Raw genomic sequence first — 26,390 nt, 5'->3', positions numbered from 1 at the left:
ACAGAGGAGGATTCCGCCGACCCGAGGAAAAGACACAGATCGGTATGATTCAACGGGACAACCGATCTGCCGCCGCTGCAGCCAGGCGGGCCATATTGCAAGACACTGTCCATTAAATGGGCCGAGCCTGGGGCCAGGAGCCGACCCCCAGGTGTAAGGAAGCCCGGCTCAACCCCCAGTCACAGCAAGTATGTGGGAGGACGCCCGGTCCTTCCTATTGTGCTGGATGGGGATCCCTTTGAATGCCCTCCTGGATACGGGGTCCCAGGTAACAACCATCCCTTATAAACTGTACAAAAGATATTGGGCTGATTCAGACATTGACCATGGCCCAGATGATGATTTAACAATTGTGGCCAGTAATGGTCAGCCCTTACCTCAAATTGGGTATAAAGAAGTAACCATTAAAGTGGGGCGGGTAGAATTGCCATGTCAGGGGATGATAATTGTAGATATTGATCGCAAAGAATCTGACCCACTGCTAACCATTGGTACAAATGTGATAGAAAATTGTATTGCCGAAGTGATAATTTTGTTGCAACAGGCGTCTGAAACTGCCAGCTCCGGGCAGCAGCGTGCCCTACAGAGGGAGATCAGAGCCCTGATGAGGAGGCAGCAGGTAGAGCTGGCCGGAGGAGAAATTGGCAGTGTGAGGGTAAGTGACCCCCTCCCCATTGCAATACCCCCAAGAAGGGAAATGTTGATATGGTGTCGGGCAGCAATAGGCCTCAAGGGTCAGGATTACCAGGCCTTGGTAGAACCGGTGTATTCAGACAGTAGGCCTGGAGTCCTGATAGCCAGAGGGGTAGCAGACGTCCGCAAGGGGAGAGTGCCCGTCCGTGTCCTGAATTGTGGGGAGGAGGAAGCCAAATTTCCCCGGTACGCCACTGTAGCAAAACTGTACACTGTCAGTAACAATACCATCAAAGCAGTGGAACCCTTGATCCCGTCCGACCAGGCGGAAGACAATGGCTCCAAGGGGCAGCTGGAAGACTGGTGCCAAAAATTACATGTGGGCACCGACTCCACCCCCTCACACCAAAAGCATGGGGTTTACCGGGTGGTACAGGAGTACGAGCGGGTCTTCAGCAAACACCCCCTAGATTTTGGGCAGGTAAAAGGGGTTAAACATCAAATCCCCACGGGTGATCATCATCCCATTAAAGAGAGATACCGCCCTGTACCCCCAGCACAGTATCAGCGTGCCAAAGAAATGTTACGGGAAATGAAGGAGGCTGGGGTTATCAGAGATAGCTGTAGCCCTTGGGCAGCTCCACTAGTGCTCGTAAAGAAAAAAGATGGTACAATGAGAATGTGCGTAGATTACAGACAAATTAACCGCATTACACATAAAGATGCTTATCCACTACCCAGAATAGAAGAGTCACTAACGGCCTTAAAATCAGCTAATTATTTCTCCACCCTGGATCTCACCAGTGGGTATTGGCAGGTTCCCGTGGCAGAGGCGGACAAAGAGAAGACTGCATTCACGACACCAATGGGTCTCTGCGAGTTCAATTGTATGCCGTTCGGGCTCTACAAGGCCCCAGGGACATATCAGAGATTGATGGAGTGCTGCTTGGGCCATCACAATTTTGAAACCGTGCTATTGTACCTGGATGACGTCATAGTCTACTCCAAGACCTACGAAGATCACCTGAGGCACTTAGCAGAAGTGTTTGAGTCCCTGTCGGAGTATGGCCTGAAGATAAAGCCGTCCAAATGTCACCTCTTGAAGCCAAAGGTACAGTACCTGGGTCATGTGGTCAGCGCAGAAGGTGTGGCACCTGATCCGGAGAAAGTCACCGTAATCAAGGACTGGCCAAGACCCACCACGGTAAAGGAGGTGCGGCAGTTCCTTGGGCTGGTGGGCTACTACCGAAGGTTCATTGATGGTTTCACAAAGATAGCAGCGCCTCTTCAAGATCTCCTGATGGGCCAGCCAAAGGAGGCTAAGAAGCAGAGCCCTCCATTTGAATGGAACAGCCAAATAGAAACATCTTTTGTCCGGCTGAAAGGGGCTCTCACAGGAGAAGAAATTCTGGCCTACCCTGACTACAGCCAGCCGTTTGTACTGTATACAGACGCCAGCAACGTGGGACTGGGAGCAGTTCTGTCCCAGGTGCAGGGAGGCAGAGAGAAGGTGATAGCTTGCACCAGTAGGAAGCTTCGGCCCACAGAAAGGAATCCAGAAAACTACAGTTCCTTCAAGCTGGAGTTCCTCGCTATTGTTTGGGCAGTGACTGAACGCTTCAAGCACTATCTGGCATCGGACAAGTTCACCATCTTCACGGACAACAATCCGTTGACACATCTGGCAACAGCCAAGTTAGGTGCGTTGGAACAGCGATGGATGGCCCGGCTGTCTAACTTTGACTTTACCATCAAGTACCGGGCTGGCAAGAAGAATAACAATGCTGATGCGCTGTCCAGAATGCCTCACTTACCCGAGTCTGGAGAAGACCTGGATGAACTCGAAGAGATAGAGTTACCGGCTTTCCATCACCAAGGTGTTTCCCAGTGTGAGCATGCTGTAGGAGTGAAGCGCTCGAGCCAGCACGAGGTCTCGGTCAACCCATTACTCCACCAAAATTGGGAAGAGACACAGAACGATGACCCGGCCGTGCGATTGGTCAAAGAAAAGCTAGCACAAGCTGAGACCCATCTCGGTCCAGATGCTCCACAAGAAGCCCAGCAGTTGTGGAAGGAGAGGGGACGACTGTTCACCTACCAAGGCAAGCTCTGCAAGAGATATGTCAACTGGCGAACGAATGAACTCGTCTGGCAGATAGTGGTCCCACAGAGGGATGCTCCTAGCAGCTTACCATGATAAAGCAGGACACTTCGGGTGGAAGAAGTTGGAGACCCTACTCCGCGATCGGTTCTACTGGGTGCACATGAGAAAGATGATCGAGAAGTGGTGCCGAGACTGTGGTCCGTGTAACCTGAGGCGGAAGGATGATGCCAGCCAGAGGTCTCCCCTACAGCCAATTGTCACGAAGCAGCCCCTGGAGTTGGTGGCCCTGGACCACGTGAAGTTAACACCAAGCCGGTCAGGCTATGTGTACGCCCTCACCATTGTGGACCATTACTCTTGTTTCCTGGTAGTAGTGCCTGTGAAGGACCAGACAGTCAGAACAGCAGCTAGAGCATTCCAGGCATACTTTTGTCGGCCTCACGGTTATCCGGAAAGGGTACTGACTGATCAAGGTCCTGCATTCGAGGCCGAAGTGTTCCAAGAGTTCTGTAACATGTACGGCTGTAAGAAAATCCGAACAACACCGTACCACCCCCAAACCAATGGATTGTGCGAGAAGATGAACCATGTGGTTATTGATATGCTGAAGACTCTACCTCTGGAAGAAAGAAACCAATGGCCTGAGAAGTTACCAGATCTGGTAGACCTGTACAACCATATCCCAGTAAATTCGACCAACTGCAGCCCTGCTTACCTGATGCGAGCAAGACCTGGCAAGTTACCTGTAGACTTTGAGATGGGGACTGTGTCACTTGAAGTGGTTCAGGAGATAGAAGATTGGGATACAGAGCGACAACAGCAGTACCGCAAGGTCCAGGAATGCGTAGAAAGGAGCCTGTCCCAAGCAAGAACAAGACAAGAGCAGAACTACAATCAAACAGCCCCAGCAACTCCCTTAGCACCTGGAGAACAGGTCCTCAAGAAAAAGCGGAGGGCGCATAAATTAGATGATCAGTGGGAGAATGAACCCTACACCATTATCCCCTCCAACTTTGACAATAGTAAGGTATGCCTCATAAGCAAAGATGAAGGCAAGACCTATCAAGCAGTTTCTCGAGACCGCCTGAAAGCGTGCCCTGAACGGTGCAGAACCCAAAAAGAAGTAGAAGTACAAGAAAGTCCCCAAAGTCAAGAAAAAGAGGAAGAGATGATCCAAACAATCCTTGGAAAATTCCCCAAAACTTGGACCCGAATAAACAATGCCATAGTGGTACCAGTCTTGACGTTCCCGCAGTTGGTCGAGCCAGAAACAGAAGAGGTTCCAGATCCACCTAAAGAACCGTCCGCTCCAACACAAGCTGACACGCCAGCAGTAGAACAGGAGGCTCAATCCCCTGCCAGTGGTGACCCTGCCGTACCCTTGGCGAATCTGAGACCCCGTAGGCAACCAACATGCATCCCTGTCAGGGTTAGGCCTACCAATAACACGGGGGGGGCAGACACTCCAAGTAGTCAGGGACAAACCCCAGAGCTACGCCGGTCCCAACGTAGCACTCGGGGACAGTCCCCTCCAAGGTATAGAACATATAAAGTAAAATACCTAACAGAGCGTAAATAGTTATGTGAAAATGTCTTGTATGTAATGTTTTGTTTTAAGTGATTAAGTAAATGGACAATTGGGCCACTGGACTATGGGTGGCCAACACTCTAATTGTACATAGTTAGCACCAGTGTGCTCAACACCCCTGAAGAAAAACCCGTCCGGCGTGCATAGAGTGGGGTCATCAATGCTCTGACGCACGCCCAGAGCCTACGTTGGGGGTTTGATCGCGGCGGGTCCCCCATGGAGCAGTGTAATGGACACCCGGCAGGGAACCACACTGGACTCTTATAGTAGTGTTTAAGTTTGTAACGTTTAAGTAATGCGCCTCCCATAATGGGATGAAATGTTCTAACATGTTTTGTTTGTTTCTACAGTCCGGGAGTACTGAATTTAACTAAGGGGGAGTGTGGCGCCCCAGGACCTGGTCGCCACAACAGCATTGCCCTCCCAAAGGGTTAATGCTGAGCCTGGAGGTAATTGGGAGATCTATTGGCCAGTAAGTTTAACATCCAACGCAGTTCTCCCTCCGGCCAGCAGGGGGAGCTCTGAACCTGGAATTCCAGGGAGCATTCCTTAAGTCTGACCTGAGGGAGGAAGTAGTGTTCAGTCTGTAGAAAGGAAGCAAAGAGAGCAGACGCAGAGTAGTGCTGCCTTGTGGAACTGGGGCCTAGAGCTGGAATAGCTTGGCCCAGTGAAGCAAGAAGTGCAGAGAGGCACAGAAGAGACTCGGACATCGGAGTCTGTGGTTGCCAGGGTATAAAATCCTTCCCTGGTAGCCGAATCCGGAGGGCAGGAGAGCTGCAAGCCCCCTGGCCCAGAAGCAATCTGAAGGTACAGCTGCATCCCAAGGGCCCGGTGTGGATTCCAGCAGAGAAGCACCAGAGAGGGCCTGCGCAGTCTACCACACAGAAAAAGGGACGAACCACTGGTCCCAGCAGCAGGAGGGCCTTTGCTAAATTCAGAGTGCAAGGTCCTATAGAAGAAAAGAAAGATTAGGGAGTAGGCCTCATACTCAACTGGCCAAAGATCACCCCCAGGCACTTCCAGGCCGGCCGGACCATCTTTACCATCTGTGACGGTCTCCCTGGACTAAACTGCTGCCGAGTAAAAGTGGAGAAGGTAAAGAGACTACTGTTTGTGCCTGTTTCTTTCACTGCCTGTCGGCTCTGCACCGTGTTTTCCACACAACACCATAGACTTTCACGAGCACCAACAGTGTCCCCGGGGCACCGCTCCACCTGTGGGGAGCAGTACCACCATTGCTGCCGTATCATCACCCCGGAGGCCTCACACAGCAGCGGCGGCTTAATAGCCGCAAACCACAGGTGGCGTCACGAAACAAATACTTTAATTGCTCCCAAATCACCAGCGATACTTACTGACACCCACCAGGGCCACGGTGTCGGGCCCCACCACCACTGACTACCCCCGGACTAGTCCGGCCCGGCACCGGGTGTCCCATAGCCCTGGGGTGGGCAAGTCAACTTTGGCGTCACGAACAGGATTTCGTGCCCGGCGCCCACCGGGTACTGTGCGCCTTTGAAAAGACTGTGTGTTTACTGTTTGAAGACTGCCGCCGCCATTAGCTTCGCTGAGTGCAGGAAGAAGGGGGGTGACTACCCCCGGACTAGTCCGGCCCGGCACCGGGTGTCCCATAGCCCAGGGGTGGGCGAGTCATATGTCCTCCATCCCAGTGCTATATTCCCCCCAGAGCTGTATTTCCCCCATCCCAGTGCTGTATACCACTTCAGATCTGAATGCCCACCTCTAGGGCTGTATGTCCCCCCATTGTTGTACGTCCCTAGCCTCTCCTGTCATATATATACAGCAGTGTCAGTGTGCTCTGTGTGTGTCCATGTCTGTTAGTCATGGCCACCAATCAGAGCGCAACAGCCACATGCCGAGGAGGAGCTGGACGGAGACAAGTGGGGGAGGTGAACATGCCGAGGAGGAGCTGGACGGAGACAAGCGGGGGAGGTGAGTGAGGCGGCTGCCGGCTTCCCCATATTAATAAACCACCAACCTATACTGGGAGAAGCTGCAGCCGGCTGCGGGCCCCGTTCATCACTCCGTTTGGTTTACCAGAGACTCCAGTGTGTTGTGTCAGAGTGAGTACACCAGTGCCATCAGGCACCGCACTGCACCGCACCGCACCACAACACTTCACCCTGCACCCCGGCCCTCAGCAACCGGGTCCCGGGACCAACACCCCCTACCCACGGAGGGGTCAACACCTAGCTGCGCCATTACACCGCTCCCGGGAGCCCCCATACCTTCACCGCAGCGGTGGTGTCTACAATCACCACAACCCATGGGTGGCGTCACAAACTTACATCCCAAATCAAACCACCGCGGCCCCTGCCGTGGAACACCTCACCCAAATCCCCGCGTGTAGCGCCAACTCCCTTGCAGAGCGACGTGACCCCTGGGTCCGTGAGAGGCTCGAGCCACCACCCGCAGTACGAGCACGGATCCGAGCGGCTCGGCAGTCGCAGCCGAGCCCGCAGGGTGGTACAGTCGCAACTGCCTTTTCTCCCCTTTCTGGCCTGTTTGCTGACAGCGTGGACCAAGTAAAGATGGCTTCTTGCCCTATCTCACTTATGGGCCCCCTCGTTGCTGCTGATGCTGTGGACTCTGTATTGGTTGGTGAGGCACATCCAGCACCCTCACCGGCAGGTTTAGCAGACCGAATAATTGGATTGCTGCTCTAGGGACCTATTTCCCCATTCGGGCCTGGTCTACTAGGATTCCCCGTACTCAATCCCCTCGCTCCTTCCTGAGGTGTCTTTCAGGCTGACTGTGTGGCAACCAAACTCCCCCGCCGACAGCCACCACACGTGCAGGGTTTGACTAGTGACACCACGGACGTCCTCCTTCTGCGACTGCACACTGCGCTTCCTCACTTCAGACTGGTTCACTACTGCCCCCCCTCTGTGCCTGCCACTGCAACCTAGCAACCAGCTTCTCTACCGCACCCCATGAATGGAGGTGGAGTCCACACCCCCTCCTGGGTCTGCCCAGGGGTCCCTTCAAGGTATGTGTGAGACCTGGTCACTATGTGTCTGTGTGTCTCCACCCTATTCCAGCCATCAGGATTACCTGTTTGCACTCACGCTCACATGTAGTACTCAGTGGCGCCTGACCAGGTCAGGGGTGCCACACGCGTCATATTGCTGCAGATATACTGCATAATGGATGCAGTTTTCTTGTACAAAAAAAGCTGATTTCATGCGCTATGGCTGCTGCCCCCACCATAGACAGAGTGGGAGCTGCAACCATAGCGTACGGAATAATTGCCATGCTCATTTTATGAACGTACGGATTTGGGTCAAAATTTTAGCACTCAAATCGCTGTGTTCATAAAAGCAACGTGCGCACGTCTCATACACAGTCTACATAGATTGTGCTGAGGACGCATGCTTTATGCTGCACTGCTATACCATAGAGGGGAGAACAAGCGTTTTTCAGGTGCAAAAATACAAATTTTTATTAGACATAGTAGGGGTGAACATCCATTGGGTCATTAAAAACACATTAAAAAGTTAATGACGGGTTACCCCCATGCATGATAGTAACATAGGCTGAGGTGTACAAATACAGAACATATAAATATAGCACTGTCAATTTACAGGGAAGACATATGGGCATTACATATCAACACGCTGTCTCTCTTAAAATCATACAGCCCATAAACAATGTGGCACAGTACTGAACGCAGCCCGTATTAGACTAATGGCCCCACTGAAATCCCTGCGCAGGCATGTATTAACAATACCTATGGTGGAAGTAAACACCAAATATCAGCCAAAGGAGGTAAAAAGGAGGGGGACTCCGTCAGAAAAGAGCCTCAAGATAACCTACGTACGTTTCGATTCTTATTAAATGGCAATCTTCATCAGGGAGGAGGTGTCTCGTACCGCTCACCCCCAATAGCAGGCTTTATATGTGTGGTGGCAATCATCACAGACCCGGAAATCTCGCTGTCGGCGATCGCGTCAGTGTACCGGGCGAGATCCCGCGAGACGCCGACCGTCAAATCACAATCGCGCATGCGCGGGAGTGGAGACGCGTCACCAAGGCTCCCGCGCATGCGCGTAACACTTAGATGGCCGCGACTACACACGCACGACCCCCGCACCAGGCGCGATCGCACGGAGACAACCGCAAGCCACAACAGAAAAAGTAAATACAATCATCTGTCCCTATACATATAATACAAATCTTATGATATTCAGTATTTTTGAAACATGACAGCGTCATGTAGAGTCCATCCTTAGATTTCTGTATTTGTCAGAAAGATCTTAATTTTCAGATGGCGGGTCATGTGGTTAATTTCTATATCCTATTAATAAAAGGATATATAAGAATTACATAAGCCTGAACGTCAGGGGGAGATGCACGAAAACATAAGAAGTTAAAAAAGTTAAAAGGATTAAAAAGACAAAGGATGCAGGTGAGGGAAAGATGGCAAATTCACAATGTCCTCAGATCATACAAATAAATTTCATATATAATAAAATATGCATAGATATGATCGCATAAACTAGATGCTATGGAGGTCAATGGTCCCCAGGAGTGAAGAGATATGGTCAGTGTCATAATATATTTATAAAAAAGGAACTAGCTCACTGATTCATTTAGACCTTTAGGAATTAATGTATCCAGAGTCACTATCCATTTGGTCTCACACTGCGCCAGGCGTTTCTTAAGATCACCACCCCTGATCCCCCCTGTTACCACATCAATTCCCCTTATCTTTAATTTGGAGGGATCACAGGAGAGGTATAATCTAAAATGCCTGGGCAGTGTTTTGAGTATTGTCGGATCTTCCTCTGTTTTGGCCGCAGCAATATCCCTCACGTGCTACCTGACCCCAACCAGCTTCTCTACCGCACCCCATGAATGGAGGTGGAGTCCACGCCCCCTCCTGGGTCTGCCCAGGGGTCCCTTCACGGTATGTGTGAGACCTGGTCACTATGTGTCTGTGTGTCCACACCCTATTCCAGCCATCAGGATTACCTGTTTGCACTCACCCAGCGTGGGTGCAGTACTCAATGGCACCTGACCAGGTCAGGGGCGCCACACGCGTCATATCACTGCAGATATACTGCATAATAGATGCAGTTTTCTTGTACAAAAAAAGCTGATTTCATGCGCTATGACTGCTGCCCCCACCATAGACAGAGTGGGAGCTGCATCCATAGCGTACGGAATAATTGACATGCTCATTTTATGAACGTACGGATTTGGGTCAAAATTTTAGCACCCAAATCGCTGCGGTCATAAAAGCATCGTGCGCACGTCTCATTCACAGTCTACGTAGATTGTGCTGGGGATGCAGGATGCATGCTTTACACTGCAGTGCTATACGCAGCGTAAATGCATGCAATTTCGCAACGTGCGCCCGAGCCCTTAATCTAAAAATTTTGATTGTGTCAGAATGACTGCAACCAATACTCTAAGTGATACATTGTTGGATTCAGAGTCTCTTTGCCTAAATCATGCTGCTCTCAGATGAAGTAGCAAAAACCATTCTTTACGTTTTTCTGCCTACTTCTGGGTCATGACAACCTCACGGTACACAATGCTTTCTCAATAACCAAGCACTTGGTGTAAATACTCCCTTTTTTTGCTATTGCAGGGTGAACAGTAAGGGCTCATGCGCACGTTGTGTACTGACATGCATTTACGGTGCGTATTGCACTGCAGCGTAAATGCATGCGTCCTGCGTCCCCTACACAATCTAGGTAGATTGTGCATGACACGTGCACACAATGCTTTTATGAACGCAGCGATTTGGGTGCTAAAATTTTGACCCAAATCTGTGCGTTCATAAAATGATCATGTATTATAATATATTGTAATATATTGTAATATATATAATATAATATATTGTAATATAATGTATATGCATACAGTTGCACACTGAAAAAAGCCAAAAATGTACGAGGGAAAATATAGCACTACATTACTGCAAAAGAGAGATATTTAGTTTATGTATTGGCCAATGCATGTAAGCCCAAAAACCATGGCATTTTGCCCAGACACGGATGTTTTTAACCTAGATAGGGGCATTTAAGTTAGGTTCCCGGATTATAGAGATATACCTTGCCGTTGGTTTCCGGGCTTACATGCATTGGCCAATACATAAACTAAATATCTCTCTTTTGCAGTAATGCAGTGCCATATTTTCCCTTGTACATTTTTGGCTTTTTCAGTGTGTGACTGTATGTATTTATAGTTACTATGTTTTTTCAGTTAGCACCTGTTCACATTTGTTGGATGTGCGGATTTTTAGATATTTCATAAAATGAGCATGTCAATTAATTTGTGCGCTATGGATGCAGCTCCCACTCTGTCTATAGTGGGGACAGCAGCCAGAGTGCATGAAATTGGCTTTTTTTTTTAACAAAAAAACTGCATCCATTATGCAGTGTTTCTGCAGCGATTTGATGCGCACATGTGCTGTCAAATTGCTGCAGAATATTCAGCAGTTACATGCACATGAGCCCTTACTGTCAGTAGTAAGATCTTTCTTCTAGATAAACATAGGGGCCTGGTGCATTGGGAAACCAGTCTTTACTAAGGATTCTGCTTCTGAACTGCCATGCTTTGGTAAGCCTGTAATACACATGCTAGGCGTTTCAGCCAATGACTTATAGTAAAGCTTTAGCACGATGCCTTGCACTGCCCCTTTAAGCAGCTTACAGAAAAGACTTGTTGCGAAAAAACATTTCCCCATAATTAAAGGATTTGCTTGCAGTAGCCCATTATGTGCAGTTCATGGAATAAGTGGAAACAGGAGTGAGAAAAGATCTGTGAATACAATGCAAGGTGCGTATTCTGTACCGGCGAGCAATTAGTCTTACATGCTGTGTAAATGTACAAAGCGTAGACCCGCAGTGATCTGTGCTGCCTTGTTACCTAATGTGAGTCCTATAGATAATTCTTGCTTTGTTCTTGTTTCCCTTTTACAGTACTAAGATGATGGCTTAATGACCCTGCTCCTCTAAAGATGGGCATTATTCACTTCTTGTGTCGGCTAAAGAAGATATTCTGCAGTATCCTCAGCCTCTGTAGCATGGCATGGGTAATTTTTATTGCTTCATATTACATAGCCTAGTATAACAGTGTAAACTATTGCCTGATATAAGACAAGAGGGGCCACAAAGATTGAAATGGAATATCTCCTCTCATTTTAGTGTCATTAGGAGGAATTCTGTAGAACAGATATGATTGTTATGCATTCAGTGTTGTTACTATTTTTTATTTTACTCTGCGTCCTGAAGGCCACAAAACTGGGAGTCAGACACTTCCTTCCTATACTGCCTATGTAGACGGGAAAGCAGGCAGTGTCAGACTCGCATGCGCACCAGTAAAATTCTAGGTGCCCCCTCTACAGCTCCACTACATGCATAGACTACTTGTTTTAGGGTACGGTTCCACTAGCGAATAGCTTCCGGTGCGAGATCATCAGAAGCGATATGCTAATGACCCTCTGCTGCAAGCGTCAGCCAAGGGTCATGGTGTGGAGAAGAGGGAGGGAGCACTTTCTTCCCATCTCCTCCGCTGATTGTCTCTGCGTACATTGCACTGCACTCGGATTACATGTGATGTATAGGGGTGCGTGAGCTGAGACTCGCTGCAAAACTCAGCATGCTGCGATTCATTCCGCATGCCGCTATGGCATGAGAATCAATCACAGATGGACACTTTCCCATAGTTTTGCACTCGTGCAAGTGCAATCCGATGTTTATCAGATTGCACTCGTCCGTGCAAATCTCAAGTGGAACCAAACCCTTATGATTGCTCTTTATGCTCACAAAGCATGCAGTAGACAACTGTATTTTGCACTGGACTGGAAATTAGGTTTTAGAAATAGTTTTCCCTAAGGGTGCTTTCACATTGCGTTGTTCCTCACGTTCAGTGGTCCTGTTGAGGCTTACATATGCAGCCCCTACAAAATGGAATTTGGACGTATGCACTGACGGGGCCATTGATTATAATGGTTCAGATAGCATGACCATGTACCCTACCGTGCAACATTTTTGGATGTATACGTTTACTGGAGGTGGACATCCAGATGTAGTCTACTAAAAATGGACCACGACAGGGCACACAATGACTCCGTCTGCACTATTATAGTCAATGGCCCTGTCAGCGCATATGTCCGAATCCCGTTTTGCAGGGGGTTCAGATGTAAGCCCTAATGAGACCACTGAACATAGGGAACAACACAATGTGGAAGCACCCTTAAAGAGAAACAACCACCAGGATTTTGCGATATGAACTAAAGGCAGTGCCATACAGGCGCTAAGATGCTGAATCCAGGCAGACCTGTTGTTGAAAGATCCAGTGCTTTGTTGATGAAATAGCTTTAATCAAAGTTGCAGAAATACATTGCACTTTGATTGATGAGTGCAACGGGGGGGGGCTTTGTGGGTCAAATCCTCAGCGTTTATTCCTCCTCCAGCATCCTCCAGACTTGCCCCCTTTTATTTATTTGAATATCGCACTGTGCTGCCATTGCTGTTGTTTGTGGTGTGTGCACATTGCCACAGTAATTCCTTATTCATTAAAATGGCGTCAGAGTCTGCACATGCGCAAACTGCAATCTCCATTGCCATTTTATTGAAGACTCTGCGGGGAAGACTGAGAGGCATTGGTGCTTGTGTAGATTTTTTTTTTACATCTGTGCATGTGCCCCTACCACTCCTAGTCTTCACCACAGTGTCTTCAATAAAATGGCACCAAAGATCACAGTACACGTATGTGTGGAATCTGTCACCATTTTAATGAACACAGAATTATCGTGGGAATTAGCACTCGCCGCCAACAATATCAATGGCGGCACGATATTCAAACAAAGAAAAGGGGGCACATCATAGAGGAAGATGGAGGAGGATTTAACAATGAGGACCCAACCAACAAAGACCTCCCCCCCGCCGTTACACCCGTCAATCAAAGTGCAGTGTATTTTTGCAACTTTGATTAAAGATATTTCATCAACCAAGCATCGGATCTTTCTACAACAGGTATGCCTGGATTCAGCATCTTAGTGCCAGTATGGCACTGCCTTTAGTTCATATTGCAAAATCCTGGTGGTTGCTTCTCCCTTAATGATCGAGGACGTAGCGGTATGACCTAAATCATGAAGGGGTTAACACCGCCGGCTGCTGTTGTGAGCCAGCTGTGATCTCCGCACATGCCTGCTGATTTGAACAGCACACGTGTGCCTCACACACGTGTGCCTCACAGGCGCAGGTGGATCCACGATCCACCCACTCCTGTTAACCCCTTAAATCATTCTGTCAAAATGTGACAGCATGATTTAAGTCACTGCAGCTGGGAATGCGCCTTTCTCGCTGCCATCGCAGGCCCCGTGATGCGATCACTAGGAGCCGATGGTTGTCATGGTAGCACAGGGTCATGTGATGACTTCTGTTGCTATCAGGACGTAGTTCCTGTTACAGCTGGCAGACCAGCAGCTGAAACAGGGGAACAGCATTTCTGATATCAGAATGACGGAGCTCTGATCAACACAAATGAATCAGCGATCAGACTGCTGATCCATATTGTCCCCTAGGGGGCCTAGTAAAATAAATAAAAGTTAAAAAAATTAAAAACATTTAAAAATGAAACAAAAAAAACCCCTAAAACTTCAAATCACCCCCCCATTCGCTCTATTGAAAATGAAAGAGTTAAAAAATAAAAAATATATACACATTTAGTATCGCCACATTCAGAAATGCCCGATCTAGCAAAATATAAAATCAATTAATCTGATCAGTAAACGGCGTAGTAGCAAAAAAAAAAAATCCAAGTGCATAAATTATGTTTTTTGTCCGTCGCAAATTTTGCGCAAAATGCACTAACAGGCAATAAAAATGTACCATCTGTGTAAAAATGGTACTATTAAAAATGTCATCTGGAGATGCAAAAAATAAGTAGTCACTGAGCCCATATCCTGGAAAATGAGAACGCTACGAGTCACGGAATATGGAGCAAAAAGTGCGTCACTTTTTTTTGGATAAACTTCAGAATTTTTTTAACCCCTTAGATAAAGGTAAACCTATACATGTTATCTACAAACTTGTACTGACCTAAAGCGTCACACCGATACATCAGTTATACCATATTATGAACACAGTAAATTATATATCCCAAAAACAAGTGTGCAATCGCACTTTTTTGCAATTTTTCTGCACTTGGGATTTTTTTTGCCTATTTCCAGTACACTATATGGTAAAACTCATGGTTGCATTTGAAAGTACAGCTCGTCCCACAAAAAACAAGCCCTCATGTGACAAGATGATATACCTGAATTAAATATTCATTACCATTACCTCTCTATTTTCCTGCTTATTTATTATTGCTATTTACAGTTATTTTTTTTTAGTTTCGTTTTGATGATGTTTCATTTGAGAATCCTCACTGTTTGCTGGAATGCTCAAACAAGATGTCACCAGGGGGCCAGGGTTACAGTCATTACCACAGCTGCTTTCCCCACTCTGCAACAAAGCGTCACCAGTGATGTCTGTTTCAGCGGCTATGCTAGTCCCTGCTCTATTGAGCATGTGTTGGTTGTGAATTCGCACTCTCAGTATACCCTAACTTGCTACCTTACTGTATATTTCTTTGAATTCACAGAGACAGTGCGCACCCTTGCCAGCTCTCATAAGAAGCAAGGAGCCGCCAAGAGAGCACACTGTCACTGTGCATTGAAAAAGAGACAGTGCACCAAGTTAGGGGAGCAGAGACTAGCCAAGACCTTACCACTGCAACATCTGTCATTTGTTTTGGGGTTAGGCTGATCTCTGCTACCCTTGCTTGCCATGCCCTCTCCTTTTCAATGCACACAGACAGTGTGCTCTCTTGGCAGCTTGTCGCTTCTCATGAGAGGGAGCACACTATCGCTGTGTATTCAAAGGAATATAGAGCAAGGTAGCAGGTTAGTGCATACTGAGCGTGATCGATCATTAAAATTCAAATTTGGTTTTGGACCACCCCGTTAAGAAGCAGAAGTTCCGGTTTGGCAGTGTAACACCTTCAAAATTCTCCTTTTTAACAGTAGCACTCCTAGCCTGTTTTTCATGGAATTGCAATACTTTGCTTTATTTTTTCCTCATTTTATTTTTTATTTCTTCATTACTACAAATTTCAAGTAAGTATTCCAATATATTTTACATTATTTTGTCATCTAAGGCCGCTTTCACATTGCATTTTCACCTACGTTCACTGGTCCCGTCGGGGCATCCGTCCGAGCCCCCCTCCCACAAACACAAAATGTCTTTCGGACGCATGCGCCGACGGGGAAATTGACTGTAATGGAGTAGATGAAGTCAGCGTGTGCTCTGTCTTGCACCATTTACGTTTTCTGCAGGTGGACATCCGAATCTGGGTATCTGCCTGCAGAAAACGTATATGCCAGAAAATAGTGCAAGACAGAGCACACGCATGCTCTATTATAGTCAATGGCCCCGACGGCGCATGCGTCCGAAACATTTTTTGCGGGGAGGAGGGGGGTTTAATTAACGTAGGTGAAACCGCAATGGGAAAACGGCCTAACTCAGTAGCCCAAAATCCAAGCTCTATGTTATGTCTCTGCTTTGCCCAAGAGTTCCACTTTCGAGCTTTGCTCCTTTTAGTGGCCTAACAGTAAACACTAAATTATATATTTAAACATTAATGTTGCGGGCAGGGGGACAGACCGCGGCAGGGGGGCTGTTCGAGACGCTCGGATCCGTGGTCATTGCGGTGGCTCGAGTGGAAGCCGGACCTGGGCCCGAGCACCCGTCTGTCGCCCGCAAGGGAAAAAGGGTGATTTATATATATAGGGGAGGTTTGTCAGTGACGCCACCCATGATGTGCGGTGATTGTTGGTGACACCGCCGCTGAAGGTGATACCCGGGACCGATGGAGTGGGGCAGCTGGATGTTATCCCCTCCACGGGTAGGGGTGGTGTTGTCCCGGGGCCCCATTACAGGTAGGATGGTGCTGCGGAGCACAACTTGCAGGGTCGGACCCAATGGTGTAGGTGTACTCACAGTTCCTGAATAAATTCACATAGAATCCAGATGGTAAACCAAATTGCCAGTGACCGGTGACCTCCGGCGGGTGTGTTCGGATCCCGCTCCCTGGTACAGCAGATAGGGGGCCCTTCCTCCTGCAATTAGTGTTTGTGTCCTTTTTGTTAACTACTCCGCATGAAATGGGGAAGTCCACTCCCGGTGATACTGTGTGTTGGGAGCTGTGGCCCGCGAGAACTGACCCGTGGGATCTTAGCAGGCAATTGCAGAGCCCTATCCCCCTCCTTGGGCTTCCGTCTCGCTCTATGTGTGCCTCCTGTGGGACAAGACCTGAAATCTTGTCCCCGGCTGGTCAAATAGTAAGGTGTGTGAAGCTGTCCTTGCTCTAGGATCCAGGTACCCTGTCGTACATGGCTCCAGACCGGATTCCCGCTGTCGGTACTGGCGGGCTACAACCCTGCCCCGGTCCACTTAAGGTCTCCCGCGACCAGATCTCCGTCGCCTGTGGCCCTGTCTGCCGACTGCCACCTAGTCACTTGTCAGTAGTCCGGTAATCCAGGAGTTCCAACCTCTGACTACCCTGTCACTTCACACTCCTCACCCCGTCTCTCTCACTGTCTCCTTCTCACTCCTTGTGTCTGACTGTTTCTGACTGACTGACTGTTCTGTCTCTGCCCTACACACAACACGTCAGAACCCTTAGATGGGTGTCACCATCCGCTTGGCCCCGCTCACTGGTGTGTCCCTATTGTCATGGTGGGTGACTAGGGTTTGCTGGCTGGTGTTGTGTACCTGGATGGGGATTGTGATGGTGACTCAAGGAGGAGGGAATCCTGCACCTAGAAGAGGGGTGCAGTCATCTGTGACACCCTGATTTTGTCAGGGTGTCACATTAAATCAACCAGATCACTTTTTTTCTCTGATAGCTATAAATTGTTCAATTTATGAGGGTTGTCCCATAAACATCACATATCACTCATTCAGAATAGGTGATAAATATGATTGTTGGGAGTCCGACTACTGGGACTGTAGTCCAAACGTTTGCTGTGTGACTGAAAAAGAAGTGAACATGTGTGACCTTTTCTGCTCCCTTAAAGGGGTTATCCGCTTATTTTGCCTTTTTCTTGTCATTACACTATTGGGCTACATTGGGGCAGGTAAGTAGATAGTGACTACTTACCTACCCTGCTGTCAGCCCTTCTCCCCCAGCTCAGAGCGGTCATGTGACCTCTCCTGCTGGAATTTTGCTTCTTCCTGTGGTGTCACAACGACAAGTGCAGGAGCTTATGCTCGCCTTGTAGATGGGCATCACAGGAGACGTCATGTAGCCGCCCTGCTGAGCAGGTACAGTGTGTAGCGTCCCCGCTCCCCTTCCCTGCACCCTCCCACACATCCCATAGTGCAGGGGTCTCGCTGCCGGTATGCTGCATGCAGCCCCCATGCTGCTAGTGGCGCACAGACTAATGGCCCCCTTGCTAAACGCTGCCTGTGCTGGGGGCCCGTGCAGTCAGCGCTGTATATTAGATGACTGATTCACTGGCGCTGTGCAGATGGGAGCGCTGTATACAGCTATGATCAGCCACCAGCCATTCAGAAGCCAGCAGCGGATGGATCATTGCAGTAGCAGTATACAGAGCTCGGCTCTGCAGATCACCCGGGAATCTGTCAACTGATATAAAGCGCTGTCAGCTGCAGCCCCTGATTCTGCTTGTGGCGTGCAGGCCCCTTGCTGATCGTGGCCTCTGCAGGGGGCTGTGCAGTCAGCGCTTTATAACAGATGACAGATTCCCAGGTGCTCTGCAGAGCCGAGCTCTGTACACAACTATGATCAGCCGCAGGCAATTCAGAAGCCAGCAGCAGATCACTGGAGAAGCTGCATAGAGAGTGCATCCCTGCACAGCGCCTGGAAATCAGTCCTCTGCTATAAAGCGCTGACTGCACGGCTCCGGCAGAGGCCGTGATCAGTAATAAGGGGGCTGCGGCCGCAAGAGGCAGGACACCGAGGGAACAAGGACAAGTGAGAAAGAATTGTGTTTGTGGGTTTTTTTGTGTGTGTGAATGGCAGACTATGGGGCAATTCTACAGGACAGAGCATTACTACAAGAAGAGGAGCCCAAGGGCACATTACTATATACAGCATGGGCACAAGGTAAGGGGACATTGCTACAGGAAGGGCACAAGGAAAGGGGACATTACTATATTATGGGAACAGGGATGGGCATGTTACTACATTATTTGTGAGGTGATTGTGCTGTCACAGATGAGAGAAGCAGGATCACTGCTCTGTATTTCCAATGATTGAATATACAGAGCAATGATGTCTCATCTGTGCAGCACAATCACCTCACATCCACCGCACATATAATATAGTTATGTGCCCATCTTTGCAGGTTGCGGAGCTGGACAGTGAGGCCGGGCAGTGCCAGCTCTGACTGTGATGTATGGCATAGGAAGATGTCATGTTTGGTTGACCTGAATGTAAACAAAGAGCTGCAGAGAATAAAGGGATAATTCAAGAGGAACAAAAAAAATAATGTAGGGATGTTTTATATGACAATACAGCACAGATTAGCTTAAAAAATGTTTGGGACTTTATGTCGGACAACTCCTTAAGGCTATGTTCGCACATACCTGCTGAGATTTCTGCAGTGATTTGACAGCACATGTGCGCTTCAAATCGCTGCAGAAACACTGTGTAATGGATGCAGTGTTTCAGCAGAATAAAAGTCGATTTCATGCGCTATGGCTGCTGCCCCACCATAGACAGAGTGGGAGCTGCATCCAAAGCACACGGAATAATTGACATGCTGCTTTTATGAACGCACGGATTTGGGTCAAAATTTTAGCACCCAAATCGCTGCGTTCATAAAAGCAACGTGCGCACGTATCATGCACAATCTACATAGATTGTGCAGGGGACGCAGGACGCATGCAATTACGCTGCAGTTCTAAACGCAGCGTAAAAGCATGCAACACGCACATGTGCGCACACAGCCTTAATGTTCCGGTGAAAAGGTGATAAATACATGATGACAAAGTCCTTCATGCGAGTGGAATAGCAGTGAGCATGTGTAACAATTGCTCAATTTTTTCCAGATCTCTCCTTGTTTACTGGACAACAATTTTAACATATTCTGTATAGAAAGAATCACTATCTCAAAACTTGTATTTTGCCACAGATTCTGTTTGTTCTCCAGTTACTATGAAACTTCCGCAATTCTTTACGAGCCTCTCCTTTCTTCAAATTTTTGTGGAGTACCAGAAACCTAGGCTCCTAACTATACAATTTCTAACCCAAGGGCTGTGCCTTCTTGACTGCTTTTTCTATTACCTATGAAGATTGATGCACTTATAGGAGTAACACCTGTAGTAGACCTGTAGCACCTATCCATAGGACAGGTGATCAATGTTTGATCACTGTAGGCCCTGCTGGATATGAAATCTGGGTTCCTGAACATTTCAACTACTTCCTTCTCTTCACTAAAGGATTTCCATATAAATTAAGCTCAGATTTACTTCTTAAAGAGAACCTTTCCCCAGTTTCAGCACGGCTACATCATGGAAAAAAGCCTGCTGAGCTGAGTAAAACATAGTACAGTGGAACCTTGGATTAAGAGTAGCTTGATTTGAGAGTGTTTTGCAAGACAAGCAAAGCTTATTAAAAATTTGTAACTTGGTTTAAGAACAATGATTTGCAATAAGAGCAAATACTCACTGTGTACACTTCCGGTTCTGTCCTTTCACCACTCTCTGACACGCTATGGAGGTAGCTTTCTGTACATATGTAGTGTATACAGTATACCATTGTGCAGTATATACTATAAAACATGTCTATCAGTTTGTATTTGTGGATATAGTATTGTACTTTCTTTCTGCTAACCAGTGCAGCATATTGCTTATCCTGTAATCTGCCTGAGCAGTTTTTCTTCCCCACATTTGGCTTAGTTCTGCCCTTATTTTGGGGAGAATAGATTTGGGGTGTGGTTGTTTTTTGTGTATTGTAGTAGAATAAAGGTTGTCATGTTTATATGTCGCGGGCGGAGGAGGGGACGCCGCGCTCTCCCACTGCTCGGGTCCGGCTGCCGCTGCGGCTGCTGCGGCCTGCTGCTGCTGCTGCTGCTCGGTGGCTCGAGCGATGGGCCGGATCCCGGGGACTCGAGCGGCGCTCCTCGCCCGTGAGTGAAAGGGGATTGGAATTTGGGGATAGTTTATTGTCCGTGACGCCACCTACGGTTGTGGTGATTGAATGTACACCACCGCTGCTCTGGCTGGGGATCCCGGGAATGATGGTGTGGAGCAGCCAGTTGTTGTGTTGCCCCTCCGTGGGAAGGGGTTGGTGATCCCGGGGCCCAGTGATGGGGTTGGGATGGTGGACAGGCGGGTATGGGGCCTGTGGAGGTGCAGGGGCGCGGGGACAGCGCTGTGCCGCACGGCACGGAGGTACTCACTCAGCCAGTAAACACGACACAGTTCTCGGTAAACAAACGGCTGGTTGGACGGGACCTTCGGACGGTTACGGTGCTGACTTCCCCTGCAGTTGACGGTGACGGTCTCTTCCCTGCACCTATGTGTTGTTGTTTGGTAGCGATGGGTTCCCACCGTTAACCCGCTCCCCAGCTTGGATATGAGCCGGAGGAGCTCCACTCTTGCCCGCGGGCGCTGGCCCTGGGAAACTGGTGCCTTGGCGGTGGCGGTGTCTCCCCTTAACGGTTGGACTGTTGCCTTCAAACGGGACTTGGTTGTTGGGAGACAGTCGTCCCCTTCACTGACGGATTTGGCAAATTCGGCGACTCCTAGCCTTGCCGGGATCCGAAAGGCCCCTGCCCTGGTGCTGACTAATCTTCGTATACCGCTCCGGTACCGCCGGGTCACCACCCGTCCACGGTCCTTTCGGCAACCTCCAATCAGTCTCGCCTGCAGACGGTCACCGCCGTCTGCCAACCTTGCTGTCTCAGTCCAGGGCACACACCCGGACTAACTTCAGGCTTCTTTCTGTCACTTTCCCTGTTGCTCTTACTTTAGCTCCTCTACCACTTCCACTCACTTTGAACTCCCTAGCTGGACTCCGTTCTCACTCAAGCTCTGCCTGAGCTCAACTGCCTGGTTCTCCCGCCTCCAGGGCTGTGAACTCCTTGGTGGGCAGAGCCAACCGCCTGGCCCACCCCCTGGTGTGGACACCAGCCCCTGGAGGAAGGCAACAAGGATTTTAGATTTGACCTTGTGTGTACCTGCAGGGAATGTGGGGTGCTTGTGGTGTTGTGACCTGTGACCCCTGGCTTGCCCAGGGCGTCACATATACATCACTTCCTCTCTCTATAGTGTACCTCCCGCACACCAACAATTCTACTGTAAGCTAACGTGCAGTTTGATTTGCTTTATATGTTTTTTACTGTACTGTACAGTATGTTGTATTAGTGTACTGTAATAATTGTATATGCATACAGTACATTATTTTGTATTACTGTAGTAAGTTTGTATAAATACAGTAAATATTTTTGGGTTGTAGAACAAATTGTCTGCGTTTTCAATTATTTCTTATGGGAAAATTTGCTTTGATATAAGAGTAACTTGGTTTAAGAGCACACTGCTGGAACCAATTATGCTCATAAGCCAAGGTTCCACTGTAGTTAATTTCTCCTCTACTTTCTGGATATACTTGCTTTTACAGTTTATTTAGGTTATAATTTATGTTGTAATTCAACTGTGTGTTACCAGAGATGTTATGATATAGAACTCAGCTCTGCTGCATCTCTCCACAAAAAAATAAAACAAAGTGCATCTCCAAATAGAACATAGCAAATGTGAGCAGGTGCCGTCTGCTATAACTACACAAAACACAAGGAAAAGAAAAAAAAGCAGCACTTTGTAAATGCTAATATACCGTATTTGCAAACAATGAATAAATGAAATATAAACTGCTTTAATCAGTGTCCAGAAAGTAGAAATCTACGGCATAAACCATCCACTATTCCAAAGTGCTTTATTTCATTGTAAAGTGCAGTTGAAAGTAGCGTGAAGAGAGCCGGGTGCAGGCCCCCTATGAACGACGGCTGTTTCGCACCTTCATGTGTTTCAACGATTGGACCCATTGAACCACAAGGAGGTGCGAAACGGCAGTTGTCCATAGGGGGCCTGCACCCAGCTCTCTCCCCGCTACTTTTAACTGCACTTTACGATGGAATAAAGCACTTTGGATTACTGGATGGTGTATGCTGTAAACTTCAACTTCCTGGACACTGGTTTGGAATTTTTCTTCCTTTGTCTACGTGCACCCATGACCACTGTTTCCATAAGGAGGACTGAAGCTGACCTATAAATCCAGTGACAAGGTATTGCATGGTTTGGGGCAGAAACCGCTTCTGCATAGTATATTTTATAAACTGCTTTAATGCTATATAGAATATACTTAAAAAAAATGAATTTACTTAGCGCACAAATTGGGCAATTCATGTCTGCCCATCAACCGTGGCAAGGTTCCTTTTCTTTTTTTGGAGCCTATTCTAGTTTCATGCCTCTCCTGGACTAAAAGTCTACAAATACAGTTGTACTCAAAAGTTTACATACCCCGGCAGATTTTTTGCTTTCTTGGCCTTTTTTTGGGGAATATGAATGATAACAGAAAATCTTTTTTTCCCACTCATGGTTAGTGGTTGGGTGAAGTCATTTATTGTCAAACTACTGTGTTTTCTCTTTTTAAATCATAATGACAACCAAAAACATCCAAAAGACCCTGAGCAAAAGTTTACATACCCCAGTTCTTAATACTGTGCTCACATACCCCTTCTAACATCAATGACAGCTTGAAGTCTTTCTGGTAGTTGTGAATGAGGCTCTTTATTTTGTCAGATGGTAAAGCTGCCCCTTCTTCTTGGCAGAAAGGCTCCAGTTCCTGTAAATTCCTGGGCTTTCTTGCATGAAATGCGTTCTTTGATTTCTTCACAGAGTGGCTCAATGATATTGAGGTCAGGAGGCTGAGATGGCCACTCCAGAACCTTCACTTTGTTCTGCTGTAGCCAATGACGACTTGGCCTTGTGTTTTGGATCGTTATCATGTTGGAACGTCCAAGTACATCCCATGCGCATCTTCTTTGCTGATGAGTGCAAATTTGCCTCCACTATTTGCTGATAACGTGCTGCATTCATCTTTTTTTCAACTTTGACCAATCTTCCTGTGCCGTTGTAGCTCACACATACCCACATCATCAATGATCCACCTCCATGCTTTAGAGTAGGAATGGTATTCCTTTCATCATATTCCTTGTTAACACCTTTACACATGTAAATGTGAAGCCCCTGAACTATCAGGCCATCACACGGTACTGCACAAACTGCCCTTCCGGGCAATATTCGAGTCCCTCATGGTTCTGGGTCCCTATCTTACAGTGTTGCCTCCAACAATAAATCAAATCCTAGAGACACACTGCACCACACCCACCTGGAACACCAGTGGACGGCTTGAGCGGAATAGAGTCGCCCATCTGGGAGCCTTTATGATCTGTTCCCACCCGCTCCAGAATCGGGGCACTAGCACGAGGGGGATAAGGCCTTCCATACAAGCAGCCCAAGAAAATCCCAAGCGTGAGCCCTGAGAGCAGGCTCCTACACTTAGCCACAGTGTGGAGCGGGGCCCAGCAAGTTCCAGACTACTGGGCCACCAGGTTGAAGTTAAACTTTGTGCCAGGAGGAAGGTCATGGATCACCAGGAAACACTGTAGGGGACGGGACCCGGACGAGCTCCCCTCTGAGAGACAACGGCAGTCAGAGACTTGGTTTACTCAATTGTCAACGTCTGCTTAATAACTGAGTGAGTGCCTGAGTGACCCCTGCATCCCACGGCATCCCACCGAGTCCCGAGGCCTTCCCCTACCCGTGGAGGGCAACGACACCTTGCTGCCCCACTCCATCACCCCGGGTACTCCCAACGGCAGCGGCGGTATCCCTTTATTACCACACACCACGGGTGACGTCACGAAATATAACTACCCTGTAAATAATCCCCCATCACATTTAGAGTGGCCCCAAGCCCTCAGGTCTAGAGACCCTTGAGCCACAAGTAGCCACATGGATCCAATCGGTTTGATCCGCTGTCGGGGCGGTACATAATGTTTATTGTTGTGGCCAAAAATTTTGATTTTGGTCTCATCACTCCAACTGACCTTGTTCCTGAAGTTTGGAGGCTTGTCTCTGTGCTGTTTGGCATATTGTAGGCGAGATACTTTGTGGCATTTGCATAGTAATGGCTTTCTTCTGGCGACTCGACCATGCAGCCCATTTTTCTTCAAGTACCTCCTTATTGTATTTCTTGAAACAGCCTCACCGCTAGTTTTCAGTGAGTCCTGTATTTCAGCTGATATTATTTGTGGGGTTTTTTTTGCATCCCGAACAATTTTCCTGGCAGTTGTGGCCGAAATTTTTGTTGGTCTACCTGATCATGGTTTGTATTTTACAGAGCCACTGAATTTCCATTTCATAATCACAGTTGGGAGGGGCAGACTGTGGAGAGTAGTGAGACAAGTGTCAGACAAGCGAGGAGTGAAGGTGGAAGAAAAGTGAAGTCCTGACTCTAGTTGACAGTGACCTGGTACCCAGCAGAGTAGTTGCCGGTGGAGTACGGTGGAGTACTCCCGGAACTACGCACCGACTGGGTACAGGACCCTAGTACAGGAAAGAGCTTCAAGCTGACCAGTTAACACCTGCACAGCGAGGGGACCATCAAGGACCTCGCTGACCCTAAGAATCCAACCTCTCAGGTTTCACGCTACCGTCAGGCGGACAGAAGTGAACAAATGACCGGACGGGGACCCCCAGTTGCTCTACACCATGGTGACCCATTTACCAGAAACAGGTGCAGGGGAAGAAGGTACCAGATTACTACACTGGCACTGGGACGAAGGTGATCTAGAGGTGAAACCACCTGGCCTCGGGTAACCTGTTACCACCTACCAGCAGTGAGTAAAAACCAGTTGCACTATACCTCTGTGTGGACTATCTTCTTCCGACCCCCATCACACCCTCTGGGGCCTGGCCCTGCTTGCGGAGGGCCTACCATCCAGGCTGCAATTACCACCAACCCCAGTAGTGACATTCTGCAGCGGCGGCTCCACATACATAGCTGCAACACTGCAAGTGGCGTCAAGTATGAACACTAACCTAAATCCCCTCTAAATGCACCCCATTACAAAAAGGACCCAGGGCACGCAAACAGGCAACGGCCACCACCATGAAATTTCCAAGAGAGACAGTGCCCGGGACCGAGTACCCCATATCTCTGGGCGCAACACACACACACACTGATTACAAGCAAACAGGTCACAGGTGAGAATGTTACCTTTATTAGCCATTCAAACCCATTTTAGTCAACTTCTGTGCAGGTTACCAGGCCAAAATCACCAGGGTATGTGATCAGGGTGAGTGGAAAAAAAAGTTTTTGTGTTATCATTCATATTCTCTGGAAAAAAAGGCCAAGAAAATAAAAACAACTGCTGGGGTATGTAAAATTTTGAGCACAACTGTATATGAGCAAATAGGATCTGTGACTAATTTTTCTTTTGTGTATCTCTCTACAGTAGCTGCATAGTTATATATCATTATAAACACTTCTAGCTCTCATCTGCCAATGCAGTCCGCTTTCACACTCTTCCCACATTAAATGCTGTGAGATGAGATGAGATCTGGAAAGGATTGTAATGATACATATCTCAGCTCTTCTGTATAGCTACACTGTAGCTGCCAAGTTATATATCATTACAAACACTTCCAGATATCATCTTGCAGCATGGTCATCTCTTACTTTCCACTCACACAAACTGCTGTGAGATGAAATCTGCAAGTGTTTGTATTGATAACTCAGCTGTGCTGTATCACTACACAGTAGTTGCAGAGATCAGTGAGTAGAGGAGGGCGTGATCTATTTTCCCCCTGCATGAGGCTGCCTGCTTATGATTGGTCAACTTCATAGATGGAAGAAGTACATGCCGCCAGACACAAATCTCTGGTAACACCCAGATGAACCATGACATAAATTATAACCTGAACTTTACTAGCTAATTTCTCCACTATG

The 26,390-nt window shown here is 48.0% G+C and overlaps 1 protein-coding gene across 1 annotated transcript in view; it reads left to right on the top strand.

Annotated features, from left to right (window-relative positions):
• Nucleotides 1-26,390, top strand: part of LOC142290139 (uncharacterized) — a 203,424-nt gene that overhangs the window by 17,633 nt on the left and 159,401 nt on the right. The window contains exon 2 of the mRNA XM_075334076.1: nucleotides 11,279-11,391. Within this exon, the coding sequence (XP_075190191.1) occupies nucleotides 11,317-11,391 (75 nt within the window). The 5' untranslated portion in view covers nucleotides 11,279-11,316. The remainder of the gene's footprint in view (nucleotides 1-11,278; nucleotides 11,392-26,390) is intronic.

Source organism: Anomaloglossus baeobatrachus, chromosome 2, assembly GCF_048569485.1.
Source record: "Anomaloglossus baeobatrachus isolate aAnoBae1 chromosome 2, aAnoBae1.hap1, whole genome shotgun sequence".
NCBI lineage: Eukaryota > Metazoa > Chordata > Amphibia > Anura > Aromobatidae > Anomaloglossus > Anomaloglossus baeobatrachus.
Note: the sequence above shows the minus strand (reverse complement) of the source record. Positions and strands in the feature narration are given on the sequence as shown.